This window comes from Salvia miltiorrhiza, chromosome 4 (genome assembly GCF_028751815.1).
Source record: "Salvia miltiorrhiza cultivar Shanhuang (shh) chromosome 4, IMPLAD_Smil_shh, whole genome shotgun sequence".
NCBI classification, from domain to species: domain Eukaryota; kingdom Viridiplantae; phylum Streptophyta; class Magnoliopsida; order Lamiales; family Lamiaceae; genus Salvia; species Salvia miltiorrhiza.
In genome coordinates, this window is record NC_080390.1 from 4,460,728 (window position 1) to 4,480,079 (window position 19,352).

At 39.1% G+C, this 19,352-nt stretch overlaps 1 protein-coding gene and 1 long non-coding RNA gene across 2 annotated transcripts; both read left to right on the top strand.

Moving 5' to 3' along the window:
* The first annotated feature begins 353 nt into the window (after window positions 1-353).
* LOC131022306 (uncharacterized) lies at window positions 354-1,499 on the top strand. The gene is made up of 2 exons (XR_009101232.1): window positions 354-619; window positions 1,223-1,499. It is a non-coding gene; the product is annotated as an uncharacterized LOC131022306 (long non-coding RNA).
* Window positions 1,500-13,883: 12,384 nt separating this feature from the next.
* Window positions 13,884-19,346, top strand: LOC131022307 (protein OBERON 4). Its single transcript, XM_057951755.1, is given in 5 exon segments — window positions 13,884-15,248; window positions 15,250-15,765; window positions 15,767-17,384; window positions 18,476-18,726; window positions 18,728-19,346. Coding segments are annotated over 5 exon segments (3,477 nt in total). The 5' UTR covers window positions 13,884-14,474; the 3' UTR covers window positions 19,046-19,346.
* The last annotated feature ends 6 nt before the right edge of the window (window positions 19,347-19,352 follow it).

Consider the following 19,352-nt stretch of genomic DNA (forward strand, 5'->3'; position numbering starts at 1 on the left):
TGGTATCTGACACTCGAACAATTGGTGTCGAGTATAAATGATAGTTTACTGATAAAGAGTTTTGATGATTTTGAATTGTTTGGTTTGCGTTGAAAAGATGTCAAGATGTTAAGTTTTGAGTCGAGAGACGAGTTCACGTAGTGAGATTCACGCGTTGAAATCTCGTGGCTGACATTATATATGAATAGGTCACGCCGAAATTTTTAGTGAAATTAGAATTTGAGCATAGTCAATTCTTGTTGACCCGTGACTCAAATACATGCCTAATGGAAAGTTTAACTTTCTAATCGGTTAATTAGACGAGATGAGAGCGAATAGATCTGCTAAGAAAGTGGACTTTTCGATGTGTTAAATATTTCTTTTAATTGAAGCGCTGCTAATTATAACATAAGGATGTTATAATTAATGAGTAATGACGAGAGATAATAATTGTTATATTGATTAACAATCAAGAGAGATGAACATTAGAGATACTAATGTTTCATAAAAGAGATTAGATTATTAATCGAGGTTTCTTTTATAACTTCTCACCAATTCTTCATAACGATGAAGGTCTTTTTGGGAAGTAACGACTTGAGGGAGAGAGTGACGTTACTCATTGATACAGAGACACAACGAGGTGGGCATTACTTTTACTATACGTATATAGAGATCCCCTGCTTGTCGTAGGCCTCTTATACGAATGAATGCATGAGATGATTTAACTGTTAATTTCAGTTTTATATATCTATCAAACGAGTTTAATGCTACCTTTGAGCAAGTTATTTCATGACAAAATCTTTGAGTTAAAGTTATTTCAAGTATTGTCTTGCCATAAAATGTTTCAATTTTAGTATGATATCTATCTGCTTTGGCTTTGCCAATGATGCAATCGAATTCGGGTCTTGAGCAGTTGATAGCTATCCTGCCAGGGCTAGTGTACACCAGTGACCGTGAGTCATCTAGCGGGTTGGCCGGTCAAGTGACCGTGAGAGGTGGCCACCTCTCCGGCACACAGTTTCAGATATGATAGATTACAAAAGAACTTAGTCTGATCAGACGAACTTTAAGAATCACAAATGAACTTAGTAAGCTTGGGCCTTTTTAGCGAAAAACTCCCTTGCTGTACTGTTTATGATGGCATGACAATTTACAGTTTTGAAGCATGTATTTTTATACCTAGGCATACGTGCCCACTGAGTGCTTTTGTACTCAGCCCTGCATATGTTTTCTAAATGTGCAGGTTGAGCTGATGTGATGATGGTGCTGCAATGAGCGGAGTCTCCAGGGTTGTTAATAAATAGTTAACCTGTCTAGAATATGTCTTCATACATATGTCTAGCTACTTTCCGCTGCAAGATGTTGTTGATGTTATAGTATGTTATGTCATACTTTGAGTCTTAAGAGAATGGTTGCATATGATGTATAACTTGATTAATGATATTAATTAACTTTTATGCAGTCTTTCATAGACTGTTTTCAATTGAGAGTTAATGAATAAAAATGACGAGTTTTATTAAGATGAGTAAGTTTTACGGCTATAAATGACGCCCCTTTTCTTTCCCTTCTTCTTTAACCCCATCCCTAGTCGTGGATCACTCGGCCTAACTATCCCTAGTTAGGGCGGGCTGTGACATTATTGCTGCAAGAGTTTGATATGGAGATCCGAGATCGAAAGGGATGTGAGAACGTGGTAGCCGATCACTTGTCTCGTCTGGAGAATCCAATCGAGGGGGATGATCCGAAGATGGCCATCAATGAGTCTTTTCCCGATGAGCAGATTTGGGCGATGCTATTTAAGGATCCTTGGTATGCTGTTTATAGCAACTACTTGGTTATTGGAGCTCTTCCCGAGGGATTGTCGCACTATCAAAAGAAAAAGTTCCTCCATGATGTCAAGTTCTATTATTGGGAGGATCCTTACCTATACCGGAGGTGCGCCGATGGCTTTATTCGGCGATGTGTTAGAGAGCATAAATGGTCGAAGATCATTGAGGAGTGCCATAGCTCACCTAGTGGAGGTCACTTTGCTGCCAACCGCACTGCCATGAAGGTAAATCATAGTGGATTCTATTGGCCTTCAATTTTTGCAGATTGCCATGCTTTTGTGAAGTCGTGTGATCGTTGTCAACGCATGGGCAATATCACCAAGAAGGATGAGATGCCGCAGAATATCATTGTTGAGGTCGAGCTGTTTGATGTTTGGGGGATTGACTTCATGGGTCCTTTCCCTACGTCATGTGGTTTTTCCTATATTTTGCTTGCTGTGGAATATGTTTATAAATGGGTGGAGGCGATTCCAACTGCCACCAACGATTCCAAAGTAGTCATTAAATTCTTGCAAAAGAATATTTTGACTCGGTTCGGAGCACCGAGAGCGTTGCTTAGTGATGGGGGGTCGCACTTCAACAATAAATTGCTAGCAAGCGTTTTGGCAAAGTATGGAGTAAAGCACAAGGTGACAACTCCATATCATCCTCAAGCTAATGGGCAGGCGGAATTGGCTAATCGAGAGATCAAGCAAATTTTGGAGAAAAGTGTGGCCAACAAGAAGGATTGGGCGAAGCACCTAGATGATGCTCTTTGGGCGTATCGCACTGCCTACAAAACTCTGATTGGCATGTCTCCCTATCAACTTGTCTTTGGCAAGTCATGTCATTTACCTGTTGAGATTGAGCACAAGGCATATTGGGCGACGAGGAGAATCAATTTGGAGTTCAAGGAGGCTGGTCATACAAGGCGTGATTTGTTGACGGAGTTAGATGAATGGAGGAATGAGGCTTATGAGAGTTCCCGCATCTACAAAGAGAGAGCCAAGAAATTCCATGATTTGAACATTCGCACCAAGGAAATCAAGCCAGGAGATGAGGTACTTTTATACAATTCTAAATTGTGTTTGTTTCCTGGTAAGCTGCAATCAAGATGGACAGGGCCATATGTGGTGCATAAGAGCAATTGGAATGGGACGTATGAGTTGTTCGCTGCTGATAGGGGTGTAATCGAACCGAGCCGAACCGAATAGTGGTGTGCTCAAGTTTGGTTTGTTTAGTATCGAATCGAATCCCGAACTTTACTTACCGAATACTTTGAGGCTCGCGAGCGGCTCACGAGCCTAATCGAGCCTATACGAACTTTCTAAATTTATATTTATATTTAAAATGTTGATTATTTTATTTTATGAATAAATTATTTTATTTAAAATAATAAATATATTAATTATTTTCTTATGACAAATAAAATTAATTAGAGATTTAAACAATTACTTATTAATTTCAGTGGATAAATATAAGTTGTATATACTAATAATTTATATTTTTCTAGCTGAATCACTTGACGAACATGTTCACGAGCTAACGAGCCGAATACTACTAAGCTCAAGTTTGGTTTGTTTATTTATCGAGCTTCTCTAAACGAACTTGAACGAGCTTTTTTCGAGCCGAGCTCCGAATAGTTCGCGAGCGGCTTGGTTTGTTTAGACCCCTAGCTGCTGATGGCAATACTTTCACTGCCAATGGTCATCGTCTCAAACCGTACTTCAAGTCGAACGTGGATCGTGGTCTTGAAGTTGTCGAATTCAATGACCCATGAGTTTGAGGTACCGTCAAGCTATAGACGTTAATTTTAGCACTTTTTGGGAGGTAACCCAATTTTTATTGCTTTCTTTTAGCTTGTTTTTCTTTAGTTTAATAGTTCTTTTTCGTTTTTTCAAGTAGTTTTTTTTTTATATAATTCCCTTTTTTTTTCTGTTCTTAAAAAAAAAAAAAATCGCAGGACCCGACGACTGCCGCCTGACCGCCGGGGTCAGGCCAAATTTAACAAAGGAGCCGGCGATCGCCGCCCGACCGCCGCCGGGTCGCTACAATCGTTTTCATTCGGTTTTTATACAATTTAGTTTTTATAATTGCATTATTCTTAATTATGTTTATGTTTTATTTCAGCATGTCTGGCTAGTTCCCTTTAGCTGATTCTAGGGTTTGTAAATAGTTGATTGAATTTATGTGATTTATTTGTTAATACCTTTGTGCCTTCCAGTTTATGATTCATAATTCCTGGTGCTTAATTTCTTGTGATTTATCTGATCAATAGTTTGCATGTTTAGCTATTCGGTTTGAGACCTAGCGGAGATAGGTGGATCATAGGGAGCTATTCTTATGAGCTATTGGGAGTTAGTAGATTTTCTTGAGACCTAACGGAGATAGATAATTTACTAATCTACGATCGTTGCTGCTCTAGCGAGAGTGATTGATTAATTAAGTGATCTCTCATCATAACTGGATTAAACTGGTACATAGGATTAATAGATTTATTATGTGGATTTAGTTAATAAATTTACTACCCTAGGATCAGTTGTCTTTTAATATTCGAATTTTCCTACGTCTTTTTAATTATTGTTAATTGTGTTTTAGTATAAGTTAATTAAACCTTCCTGCTTTCGTTTACCTGCATACTGTGAGAGTCTGTTTAGGAAATAGATATAGTGATTTCGTCATAATAGTCTCTGTGGATACGATACTCTGCTTGCTATTTCTGTGCTACAATTACACTGTTTAGTTGCGGTATTTGTTGCTAAGAAATTAGTGATCAACTTTTTGGAAAGAATAATGGAAAGAATAAAGTCAACTAAGAATAATGGAAAGAATAAACTCAAATAAACTCAATAAACACGAATGGGCAGAAATTTGGATCACAGAGGCCTTAGAAAAACGTAGAAAGTTAGAATTCTCAAATCTCCAACAAGTAAACACAAAGTTCACCAATTAAACACAACTTAAAGCAAAATCAACCTTGAATTTCAAACAATTGAATCTCACTATGTATGTGTTTCACTCAACTCTCAATGTGTATGATGGGACGTGTATACTCTCATCGAATTCAATGCAATGCAGATCACTTACCATAGGCTTGCCAATCGTCTACAATCTCCATCGCTAAAAGTGTGCCAAGACTAAGATCAAATAGGTCTTTATTTTTGGGTTATAATGTAGGGACATTGGTTAAGGTAGGGAAATATAGGCTAAGTGACTCAAATAGATCAAGAACACCAACCTTATAGCTTCACAATCAAGCATGGAATAAATTCCATCTTCCACCCAACTATGTCACCATAATCAACAAAACTCAAGGGATTTAATCATCACAAAACAGAACTAAACACTCTTTTATGCTCTCAACTTCTTTCCAACACACAAAGTCGACTTTCAAACAAATATCTCAACATACACTCGACTTCACATTTTTTTTCCTTTTTCTTTTTCTTTTTTTTTCTTTTCTTTTTTTTTGTTTTTTTTTTTCACAACTTTTCTAGAGCTCATAAGAGTAAATAGTAACACAAAATCATCCCTTCTTTTTCACAACCCACTATGAATATTCACCACATAAAGATCCCCATATACTACATCACCCCCTATCATCCAGCTAAAGAATAAAAGCTAAATAGGCTCAAAGTGGATAACAAAGGATAAATTTTTCATTAAGGACAGTGTTTGGGAAAATAATGTGGCTAACAAAAGATGGCCTAAAATCATCTCCTAATCCTGGGCACAACAGCAACCTCAACACAGAAACTATGGCAAGTTCTAGAAGATCACCACATGCAATGACAAAACTCACAACAAAGAATAAACTGTGCATGATAAACAGTTATAGCTCAAATCCTCACAGGTTTATTCAACGTCCCAAAATCAAGGTCAAAATCACCCTAAATTATGCAAATTAGTTCAAATTATGCTCAACTTGTCAAAGAAGATTGAATTCTACAAAATTTTATCAAAGAAATCATCATAAGCCCCTCACCAAAAATCTAATGGAGTAATAACCAACTCAAAAGCATTGCAGCAAAGCACCAACCAACTAAAACATAACAAAACAAGCAAGTAAAGAACACACCAGACTCCAACATGCTACGAAAACAGAATAGCAGCGAGAAAAAACTAGAAAAAATAATGCAAAACATAACCAATCTCCATCCCCCTCCCCCAAACTTATTAAGGAGCAAAAGCTCGAAAATAAATTTGGAGGGAAAAATAGATAAAGGTTATGTGATGCATACTCACAGAAACGCAATCAGGAGGCCGGTGGATCACGAAACCGCCGGTACTCGCGTAAAAGCTCCTCCTGCATAGCCATCTGACGCTCTATCTCAGCTCGCTGATACTCCTCAAACTGCTGCTGGCGTCTGAACTGCTCACGTGCATAAGCTTCAAACTCTGCCTGGCGTCGGTCGGCCTCTTGCTGCGCCATTCTCACAGCCATCATATCGCCACGAACGACGGTAAACTGGGCATCCAAACTACCCATCCTCTCAGTCAAAGCTGCCATATCATAGTGGCCTCCTGCGCCGGCAGCAGCGCCCTGATGTGCATGGGGAGGAGACACCGCCGGTTCCTCATCATCTACCTCAATCTCTACTTGCGCCTGCACCCCATGCCCGCCTCTTCATGGGCCTGCCAGTGCACGATGAGCAGGAGTGTCTAACTTCCAGTTGATCATGTCATAGCGACCATTGACCGTAGTGAGCGCAGTGTTGGGCAGGGGAAAGTGATCCCCATCCCTCTGAATAAACGTGAAAGGCGGATGAACTCGGGAAATCACTCGCATATCAAACATCCGGCTAGCATGCAGTAAAGTTTCACCCCTCATAGCCTGCCAATCTCTCACCTCGCGACAGAAGTGTAAAGCAATGGGAGTGAGCATCCCTCCAATCGTAATAATGCCCTTGGGGGCCTTGGCGACTCTGTAAAATTGCTGAACCAGAATGTCGGCGAGGCTGATGTGGGTTCTAGTGAGCATAGCATAGATAATGTAGAGGTCCAACTGGCTAACATTACTGTTTTCCTTACGAGCGAGAACAGTATGGGCGATGATGCGCTGAACTGCCCGAAAGATCGGGTTTCTGATGCTAGCTGCCTTGGATGTGCCCGACGCGTATACACCACCTTCGGGTTGCACCAAATCCCGCCACAGCTCCTTCGGTCTAAATCCGGCAAGATGTGTGAAAGCACAATCAGTAGAGCACTCAAAGATGCTGTTAATGGTGCTCGTATCCACATCATGCTCCCAATTGTTGTTGAGCTGGAAGGCCATCGAGTTGGGATACGTCTCCGACATCACTCTCTCATCAAACGTGCTCATCATCTCGAGCACAACTCTCTCGATCGTAGGCCATCCTCCTTCAAGAATTCGGTTCCACCCAATGTTGGCGAACAACTGCTGGACATCTCCATAAACCCCCATCTCTTGGAGCACAGCCGGGTCGGCATAGCGTGTGGGCTCAATCTTTCGATGCCACAATGCTGCAAACTTTGGTCGATCTAGATTCGACATGAGTACCACGCCGTGATACTCGGGTTGATCGGGTGTCAATGGAGCATTTCTCGACCCCGAGGCTCCAGCGCTTCCATTTCGTTTCTTTGGTGCCATGGTGCCTACAAAAATTTTACAATCAATTCCAAAGCACCATCTATAACCAACAAACCAACAAATATAAAGCAATGAAGCTCCTAACTTAGCAACATCTTCCATTATAAATCATCTCCCTAATCCACAACTCAATCCTTAAATATCACAATTCCAAGCTAACTCTACTCATATGAATAAGCAAAGCAAAACATATCATGAGCAAAGCCTACTTCCCAATCACAAAATCAAGCTGAATTCTACAACAAATTAACATGCTAGCATTAATAAAAAAACATAAGTAAGATGAACATGTAAACCACTAGTGATTAGCATGCTTCAATTCACAACTTAACTTCACAAAATAAAGAACTACACTAACTACTCCAATATCATAAAATCAAGCTAAATTACCAAGCTAGGCTAGAACAATAGCAAAAATCTTAGTGAAACTAGCAAGAATAACAAGAAAAGCAAAGGATAGAAGTGAGTTACCTTGAATCTTTAGCAAAAATAAGTGAAGACTTGCAAACCCAACACAAAAACCCCCAAACTTGAATGTTGGTGATTAAGTGGAAGAACACTCAAAGTATTCGGATGGAATGGAAGATTATGAAGTGGGTATAAGATGTGTGGAAGGAATTTGGTGAATTTGAAGTGAGTTGGGAGTAATTTGATGAAGAAAAAGTGTAAATTTCGTGGGTTTTGGAGTGAGGGAGTGAAAGGAAGTGAAAGAATGAGGAAAAGGGGAGAAAAACCATTTAAAACGCACCTGCCCGCACGCACAGCGACCGCGCGGCGGTCGGGCGGCGGTCGCCGGCTCCTTTGTTAAATTTGGCCTGACCCCGGCGGTCAGGCGGCGGTCGCCGTGCGTGCGGGCATGTGCGTTTTAAATGGTTTTTCTCCCATTTTCCTCATTCTTTCACTTCCTTTCACTCCCTCACTCCAAAACCCACGAAATTTACACTTTTTCTTCATCAAATTACTCCCAACTCACTTCAAATTCACCAAATTCCTTCCACACATCTCATACCCACTTCATAATCTTCCATTCCATCCGAATACTTTGAGTGTTCTTCCACTTAATCCCGCAATGGAAAGAATAAAGTCAATAAACACGAATGGGTAGAATAATGGGAAGAATAAACTCAACTAAGAAATTCCACTTAATCCCGCAATCAGAGTGATTCATCTGTCGAGGGGGGTTGAGTACCGGGGTTCGGGTACTCAACTAAGTCCCAAGTCTCTTTCAAAGGACAACGCCCACGAATATGTAAGTCCCACAAACCATCAAGTTCACAAATTTTCGGTAGATTCCTACGCATATTGGCAAACTGGGGCACAATCAAGTCCCAACACTGCCTTAACGAGTTATATACGGTAATGCGTTGCTCAAAAAGGGAAATCTAAAAAAAAAACCCAATGACATTTGTTGATGTTGGCCACACCAAACAAATGTGTAGCATCCTTCCAACTCAAACCACCTCTAGCAGGTCGCTCACCAGTGACGTAAGGCATAACAGTTGGAGTCACATCGGTATAACTCAACTCCCGAAGAGCTTGCTACAAGACATCAAAAATATATACATATGCATTGCAATCTTCAAAACATCATAGTGGATAGTTACAAACCTACAGCTGTTTTTAACAAATATACTTACGGAGCAATCAATTTCAATGCATGACCACTTTCTTCGTTGGCATATCCGTGCATCATTATCATACCAGATAATTAGCAAATTAATCAAAGCATCAATGTGTTGCACAACAATGTTTTGTGGGGCATCAATGTCATTGGGGCTAGAAAATATATAAAATTAATACTAATTTGGGAATGAACGTACAATATTCTCAAGCCATCCATCGCGCTTCCACAGCACATCAAACCACTTTTGGTCCGCAAACCTTAGAACTTCGGACGGCAACATTATTACTTCTTGCCTCCAAAAACACAAAAAAATTAGGATTTTCCCACTAATACAAAAAAAAATTAAATAACTGCACGGTAAACTCCAAAAATAAATTACTTATTACTCTCCACATGAGCTGCAATCCAAAGCATGTAGGGTTTCAGCTCCGGATAAATAAAATCCATTTCATTGGGATCGAATAGAAACCGCATTTCATTCTCATTTGTCTTGCGCATTTCGACGATGCGTGGGTTACACAATGGTTCGTGATCAATTTCAACATCCACACGGGTTTCAATATCGATCAGATGGTTAGAAATGCTAAGATAATCATCGTGCAAAACAGGATTGCGTTTCGGGAATTCACTCTCAATGGATGCAAATTTTTTCTTCACATAATATTCAAAAGAGGTCAATTGATTCTTCACACAGTAAGGAAAATCAATAGAAAAACACAAGTCAATAAGACACATACAAAATTTAAAAAACAAAAAAAAAAAACACGTCTAAAAGATAACATTAATAAGGAAAAGAAAGGGCTGACATTGTCGTCTGCCGGATTTACGCCGACTCTACTTTGGGGGGTACTAGTAAACATCTTCGAATGGCTTTCTTCCCCAGATATTCCTATATTAGAGCTGGCCGAGTTCTTCCGCTTACATTTGGAAGACGCCACCTCACATGATTTTTGTCGACGCGAACTATTCTTCACATTCTTCCCAATACCCACACCGACGGGGGAAAACCTTACGTTTTCCCAAATACTTATTTGAGGATTTACCTCCTTGTTTAACATCATCGAAATCGAGTTCCCGTCCCACATTCTTGTCGACGTCGAGAACGAGGATAGGGGAAGCAACGTGCATCGTCGGCGGTATTCCAAGTCTGAACAACCTATTCTTATCACCCATTGTTAAAAGCAAACGAACCTGCAAAATCAAAAAAAGGGATCATACAGTGACTAATACGTATCGCCAAATAATTATGTTAGAGGGTGACTCAATTACACTTACAGGATCACAACCCTTGTTTGGAAGGAAAAATTTCCACAAATCTTCAATTTCAGATTCTAATTTCCTTGTCACGCACCACTTCAATAATCGAGGAAAAGTGTTCAAGTGTTCGTGCTTCAGGGAGGCACAATATGTACCAACGGCGGGGATTACCGCAAAGACCCAACATTGAAGAGCAAATACAAAACCATTTACTTCAACTTTCATTTTTTGGTTTACAAAATCAAGATTTTCGATTTCATGCTTTGACCGATGGGTCCAACAAACAAGGCTCTCATATGCAACCTTACCCCATGGAAAATCATTAAATTTGATAATATCCTCCAATAAATGAATGCACCCCAGATTGAGTTTCTCAGTTGTCGGGTCCTTCAAACCAAACAAACCATAAATAAGGAATAGGTATGCTAATTTCAAACAGAGAATTGAATTTCCCTCCACTCTTCGCGCTTTCTTTCCGAAATTCTTCATGAATATCTCCAAAATTTATTTCATCCCTCGAACCAAAGGCTAAACAATGTAATTTCGAATGTTCTGGTGTTGTGGTGTTACCTTTACAATTCATTCCTGTCATTAAGCAAAAATCGGACAAACTAAACTCCACCACGTGTTCAGCGATGATAAATTGTAGTGACATTCGATCCAAGCTACTACTATGCAATCTCCGGCACAAGTTATTGTATATCTCTTCCACAAAGTGCATCTCTCCAATGTCCAACAAATGGCCAAATGACGAACCCCGCAACATAGACATATTAGACTCCGATAACAAAGCGCGAACTTCTTCGATATACCACATTTGAGATGCACATGTCATTTCCACGCCTTGCAATGATTCAAAACAATAAAAATATCAGTTAACGACAATTGTAACCAAAATACAACAATAAGGATGCTAGATCGACACATAAAGCCTTATGAGTTTTCAGATAATACTAATATTTAGATTATAAAGGTTGCTTACAAATTTCCAAAGAATAACAACTAAATATAAAGGTTGCTTCTATTTATAACATAATTATTCCAAAATACTAAAAAACATAAAACAAACTAAAATTACTCTCCCCATAACTCCATACCGTATCAAATTCCTAGCACACTAAATTAATGATAAAATACACGCATCAAAGTACCAAATTAATCCAAAGACAACTCATTTGAAGCACATAGTACAACGCAGAGTCTAATTACAACGCAATAAAAAAAGGAACAATTTCATACTACGAAGCTAAACTGGAAAAAGGAAAACCATAAAAACTGCAATACAATAGAAAAAGGATTAACGAATTACCAGGAGGTCTCGTATGCGATGTCGCCATATTCCTTGCCGGATCCCTGCAAACTATTGCAACTCACCCATTTTCCATATTTAACGAGCAGGGAGACATCGAAAATCCATGGAGAAAAGATGAACGACGTGTCTACCAAGCTTGACACCATTACCGAGACAAAAAAAATACAGCTTCAGGATAATTTTCAAAAGTAAACAAAAACCCAGCATGGGCCGGCGGTTTAAGTATTCGCTGGAACCGGGCTGGTCCACTAAGCAAGTGGCGAACCGAGTAAAGTTCAAGGAATGACGTGTCGAAATCAGAGCGGGGAACCTCAATGAGGTCGGCCTAGCATATACTTTACCCAGTTGCATATGAATTTTTGTGTACCCAACCTATTATGCCCTATTTATATCCCTATACAGATCTTATCTTGCCTATACAACATCTACAATGATTGAGAAACAATAGCTTCATTATTTATGGAGTGAATAAAACAAGTATTATTAAAGTAAATTATCTAATCATGCGTACATTGTCTTTTTAAATAAGAAACTATAATAAGTAAATATCCCCATAGTTAACGTAATTCCAATCCTTTATTTTACTTATATAGTTATGTGATTGAATTTCGAACTTCTTTTCTTAAATATGGGTTTGATTTGAATTGGGAGTAAATTTATGGAAAGTCCAATTTGATTTGATTAGTAGACACAACATAAACAAGTTGTCCTCCATTATTGGTGGGCCATGGGTCACACACAGTCGTCAAACAATAATTTAATAAATAATAAAGTAAATAAAAGAAGGGCAAAAATGGAGTTTGCTTGCATCTGCTGCTTGTGAATCTACGATTGGAAAAGAACAAGAGTCAAAATAAGCCAATTCTGAGGGGTCAAATCAATGCTTTCAACCACTCATATATTTTTTTTAACACTCCCCACAATTATTATTTGGTTTAGGGAATGTGGTGGAAATTCAAATCTTGAGTTTTAATTGTTGTATTTTACCTATGCTATTAAATTTGACTGCGCCAGTCAAACAAAGAAAAGAAACGAAAAGAATAGTTTGTACCCTCGTAGGTTCTCAAATGTGGTAGAATATACTCTATCCATATTTTGATTACCTTATAGACATAATTTTTCACATAAACTGAAAAACAAAATGAAGAAAGATATTTTATCCTGTTTATCTATTATAATTTTATTTATTTATAACATTTTTTCCTAAAGATTGGTCAAATACCGTCGTATTAAAATAAAGTACTATTTGATTTATCTTTAAAATTTATACATATAAATTTAGTGTGCAAACTTAGAGTGCGTTTATTTTGATGGATAAATTTATTATGAAAAAAAGGAGGAATAACAAAAATTTATGCTTTTAAATATCTACTTTCTTTTCCCACATTTTACACATAAGAAAAGCTCACCATTTTTCCTTCCTTATTTTCATTTTAAAGAGGAAAAATATTATCCCTCAATTTTTGGTGTGATAATATTATCCAGCATTGAAGTGAAAATAAGGAAATAAAAATTGTGAACTTCTATTTTGTGTAAAATGTGGGAAAACAAATGAGACATTTAAATGCATAAATTTTTGTTATCCCTCGTTTATCCATGATAAATTTATCCATCAAAGTAAACGCACCCTTATAATATAAAATGTTTTCTTGTAAAATTTGGGTAAATTACTAGCTTATATTAATATTATGTTTGTAAAATGCACTAAAATATCTATAAAATATAATTTAGTGCAATGTATTAAGATTATATAAAGTATTAAAATTAATAATAATTATAATTAAGATTTGTATTACGTATATCATCTATGCAGATGGTTTGTAGAATCAATCAAATCAGTACAATATTTTTAGACTTTTAATTTATAAAGGGCCGTGTGTTTTGTATTACTTCTTACCAAATAAGATACTGTCATAATTAATATTATACACCCTAATCATCCTTACTAAACGAACCCTAATACTATTAATTATTTCAATATTTGTTGTTTTAAATTATTTATATCATAAAAATCTTAAAAAAAATCTTCCACACGCATGCAGACATTGCTAGTATTTGAGAAAAAGAGATTTATTTTATTCCTTCATAAATGACACAAGTTGGTAAAAAAAAAAATTAAAATCAAGAAAAAGCATAGAGATTTATCAAATTCCTTGTATAAATTTATTTTAGTAGGAAAAGATTTATTTATAGAGAAAAAAACGATGGTGACGTAGAAAGAGCAACCGGTTAACTTTAACTTTTTCAAACCCGAGTTGACTAAATGGTGAGGATATCTAACCTGCACATGAGGCGCACTACGCACCCCCTCCCCCACCAGATTGTTTACACTTCCCAAAGCCTTGACCGGTGCGCTATGCGCACTTTGCGTATTCAAGTCTTCATCTTTCTCCCAACCCAACCCCACTACTTTAAAAATTTCCGTTGACTGTATACAAAGCAAATCCCAACTCCAACCTACATATGCAAATCCCCCACGCGCCGCTTTACTCTCCGGCGACCCACGTTTGAATCTGGGTTTGGTTCTACCTAAAGCTTCGACTTTTGTTCCCTCCTTGCTTATTTTTGGTGAAAACTAGGGTTAGGCTGGTGAAGTAGAGCTGACGCTTCTTCCACCTTTATCTTTATCTATGTGTTGGTGATTTTCTTCAGTTGAGGATATGGCTTGGCTCACGTTCTGTCAGCTCAGTTAATCGGTAGGTTTAGTGGTTGATTTGAAATTTTGAGTCGATCTGTTGATTCGTTTTGTATCAGTGTTGTTGTGCTGTAGGAGGGTTATTTTGTTGGTTCATATGCTTTTCGTGAGTATTTGGGGTGAGGTGTTTGTATTTTAGTATGGCGATGTTATTTTATTTGTAATAATTGATTTAGAGACTGGAAATTATGAAGAGGTTGAGGTCCAGTGATGATCTGCACTCGTACGGGGAGAAGGGTGTTCTGAAGGATTGGGGAAGAAGAGAAGATGAGGCTGCTCCCCAGCGTTCATCTTCGTCTTTGCATAGGAGCTCTTACTACAGATCATCTGATAGTGGGAGGAAGGTCTTATCCTCATCAACATCTAGGTATGATCGGTTAGAAGATGAGAGGGAGAGCTCAAAATTGATTAGGAAGCGGCCGGATTATGATTTGGAGAATTATGATAGGAGAAAGAGTTACGATCGCCATAAAGATGGGAATGGGAATGGGAACGGGAACGATAGAGGGATATTGAGCTCATCGCCTAGGGCTGGTTATGGGATGGATCAGATGTATCGTTCTCAGAGCTTTTCTGCACCTAGGAGAGACTTTCCCAAGGGGTTTAGGTCTGAGAGGGATAGGCCTAAAAGGGAGGGTATTGGTGCATCGTGGAGGAGATTTGGTAGTGGGAAAGACGCTGATGATGGGGCCAGGAGTGGCAGTGAGGCGAGTAGAGGAACTAGAGTGGAATCAAAGGAAGTTGGCAAGGCAAAGTCTCCACAGGGATTCAGAGATGCAAAATCTCCAGCCTGGTCTAAGGATTCCGGAAGTGAGCGATCAAGGAGTGTTGAATGCAAGAAATCTGAGGAAATGCAAGTGGAGAGTGGCGGTCCCAGCAGTGAACGGGAAGAAGGAGAGCTGGAGCCTGATCCGCAACCCGATGTGCCTGCCGTGAAGCCAGTTATTGAAGATAAAGCTGCTGATAGACAGACCTCAGCCTGAGAAGCAGCTCCATAATGAAACCCGGGTTGAAAACAAAGTATCACTGGACAAGGTGAGTTTCTCATCAGTAGAAAAGGGGAACATGAGTAAAGTGGACAGCTGTGAGGATCAAGCTGAAGATGGACAATCTAAGGAGGCTGAAGACGTTGTTAGCCAAAATGGCGACTTGCCTGATTGTCGGGATACATCATTCCGAGGGGCAGGGGGAAATAGAGATGATAATGATGCAAAAGGAGAAAATGGGGGCGGTGACCATGTAAGGGATGATGGAAGAGAGGGCTGTTTGGAGGAGGTTGCAGACAGCACATGTGATGAGAAGCTCTCAACTTTGCAGGAGCAACAGGAAGACCGGATTGTTAACAATCAAGTCAAGGCAGATGATGTGGAAGTGGCAGGAAGTGTACAAGAAACATGCAAAAGTGAACTGCCTACTACAGAGAGAACAGCCCCAAGTATGAAGGACAAGGGTAAATGTGTTGCTTTATTGCCCTCTGATCGGCATTCTCTTTACAGAGAATTTGGAGGTTGATAACAAACCAAGGGATCTCACAGAAAGTAGAGACACTGAAATGGAAGGGCCAAGTACCAGGGGGTTCCAGTTTTTCTCAACTGATCCAATTAAAAAGCCAGAGAAAGTGGAGCAATCAACACATAGCAAGCCTAAAGATGATAAATTGGCTCTTGAACTTTCTCTTAGCTTGCCAAATGTATTATTGCCAATTGGTTCTCAGAGGCAAGCTCCGGGTTCTCCTAGTCATGCAAGAAGTGTTCAATCATTTGCTAGCTCGTTTCGGACAAATTCTGATGGGTTTACAGCTTCAATGTCGTTTTCTGGATCCCAGCAGTTCACTCACAACCCTAGCTGTTCTCTCACTCATAATGCACTTGATTATGAGAAATCTGTTGGTAGCAAGCCGCTATTTCAGGGGGTGGATTGGAAAGCCTTGTCTTTAGATGAGACTAAGAATAAGGAGGGTTCTACATATCAAGGAATGTCATCTAGAGAAAATGTCTTGCATCAGCAATCTCAGGTATCCCAAGGCAACTCCAGTGGACAAGCTGCCCTGCAAAATATGAGAGTTACTGGAGGAAGCTCCAAGATGCTGATTGGTCTTGAACGGCAATTAAGTAGTAAACAGTTATCTGGAGCTCAAGGTTTTGGCCCTTATGAAAATGGACTGGAGTATTCGAAAGACAGCAGGCAATCTCTGACAGAGAAGGATTCTGGTAGTTTGCAAAGGAACAACGGCAGGGATGGTAAAGATCAAGAGTTGGGGGTTGGCTCTGACCTCGCCGAGTCTATAGTTACTATGATAGTCTCTGAACCAATACATACAATGGCTCGGAGGTTTAATGACATGAATGCGAAGCACGTGCCATCTATTAAAGAGTTTGCCCGTGATATAATCTCAAACCCAGGTAAGCAGTGGCAGCTGAGTGCTTTGCAGAAGGCATTACAGAAGAGGTCAGATATTACTCTGGATATGCTACTAAATGCAAATCGTACCCAATTGGAGATCTTGGTGGCTTTGAAAACAGGGCTTCGTGAATTTGTTCTGCAGAAAGATGATATCGCCTCCTCAGATTTGGCAGAAATATTTCTCAATATGCGATGTAGAAATCTTAATTGTCGGAGTCTTCTTCCTGTGGATGAATGTGACTGCAAAATATGTTCGCAGCGGAGTGACTTTTGCAGGGATTGCATGTGTCTTGTGTGTTCAAAGTTTGACATGGCATCTAACACATGTAGTTGGGTCGGTTGTGATGTATGCTTACATTGGTGCCATGCAGATTGTGGGTTACGAGAATCTCATATCAGAAATGGGCGTAGTGCATCCGGTGCTCAAGGAACCACAGAAATGCAGTTCTACTGTGTTGCCTGTGATCATCCATCTGAGATGTTTGGTTTTGTAAAGGAGGTTTTCCAGAACTTCGTCAAAGAATGGACTCCAGAAAATCTTTCCAGAGAACTTGAATATGTGAGAAGAATATTTTATGCCAGTGAGGATGTTAGAGGGAAACAGCTCCACGAAATTGCTGTGCGGATGCTGTCTAGATTGGCTAACAGATCAGATTTTCAGGAGGCACAGAATTATATAATAAACTTTTTCACTGGTATGTTTGGTCTGTCATCTCATTTTCTCTTTAAAATTCCCTTACGTAAGCACATCGTTCTCATAATCAGTTGTTATCATGCATTATCTTGGAGCTGGGTAAACAATTGCTGAGAGAGTATTTTATGAAATTTGTATAGTGGGGAAGACCAAAAGTAGAACATCCTCTTTTGCTCTACGCTCTACACTACTGGAAATATTATATTGCCATCTGTAGCTGGTATTTTGTTGCAGAATATCGTAGCTGTAGCATGCAAGTTTTAGGAAATTTCAGAGTGTGGGTGATTAAAAGTAGATACCCTCTCGCCTTACACCTTTGGGAATATTTTTTCCCATTTCATTAATGGTTTTGGTGGTATAAGAACATCTTAGCCCTACCATGCAAGTTTCAATGACATTAAGCTGTAGAAATACCAATTGTGAATGTGGTTTTGTTTTCTGAAAACTGGTGCTCTGGTTCAGTTGACTCATTTGCCTTCCCCCATTTTCTTAGGTTCTTGTATGTTCTATGAAGTCACTAGCTGCAGAACTTGATCGGCCTCACTATTGATTGCCCCAATTATATCTATTCACTTCTAAATTTGATAGTGTTTTTACTTTTCAGCCTAAGATATAGTACTTTTAACACCTCTGGTATTTGGACGATGATCTTATACTAGTTATGTCATGTTTGCAGAGGGAGTGATGCTCGTTTATATGTTTTACAAAGCGTTGCAATTATAATGCTGATTTCTATCACCCAATGTCTTGAAGCATGTTTCATTCCCATGGAAATTTCATGTCTGCCCTATCTAGAAAAGTTCGAAGTTCAAAAGTACTCCAATCTGCTATATTGTATCATTCTCTATGCTAGTTACTAGTACTAAATAGTTGATCTAAGATTTATCTTCTTTGTTTTAAGCCACTATTCATTTTTGAAACCGTGTACTTGTTCTTGTTATTTATTTGTCACAGTTGATCATGGAAGTTTGGAAGTTTCTTATTTCATGCATCTACATATTACCATTTTTCACATTTTGTTTTTTGCCCTGAATATATTTTTGATTGCCTATTAGACGACTTAAATTTGCTTACGGCTTTCTGTTGTCACAGAAACCAATTTGGAAAGGTCTGGCAATGTAATTGAATCCAGAAAAGAGTTGCCAGCAAGAAAACAAGAAGGCAGCAACGGCATTGCTGGGTCTAGCCATGGAGCTGGGTGGATGAAGCCTGTTTATCCAGAAAAGGCTCCTCTCTTGGGAGATCCAGTCAATTTAATTCATGACTACAGCACCAATAAGAATGATAAGTACACAGTGAACATGGATATCCCCAAAATTACCCAAAAGGAGCCTATAATTGACTGAACTGGAGAGCATCGTGAGAATCAAACATGCTGAGGCTAAGATGTTTCAAGCACGTGCAGAGGATGCAAGAAAGGAATCTGAAGCCCTGAAACGCATTTCAGTGACCAAAAGCGAAAGAATTGAAGAAGAATACACAAGTCGGATCACCAAACTTCGTTTGGCTGAAGCTGAGGAGATGCGAAAGCAGAAGGTGGAAGAGCTCCAGGCTCTCGAAAGAGCGTATCAGGAATACTTCAATATGAAAATGAGGATGGAAACAGATATCAAGGATCTTCTGTTGAAGATGGAAGCGACAAGAAGGAACCTCACGACATGATTGACAAGGTTAGTGTTCGATGAACTCTGCTTTATCGGTGATCAAGTGGGGTTTCTCGTCTAGTGCTGTATGTCGCGGATGATTGGACTAATGTGTTAGTCGATTTGTAGGTTTATCAGTCTTGTTTAATGCAGTGTAGTACTAACTAGAATCTGTACAAAGGGTAGCTAATCTCCAAATATAGAATCGAAACGTTCCTTGTTATGTTATGGAACAGAATGCAGATGGAGAAATACGCTATCAGACTTGGTGTTATTTTTTTAATCCACAAGTTCCTAAATTCAATTTCTTTTCTATGAAAGATCAG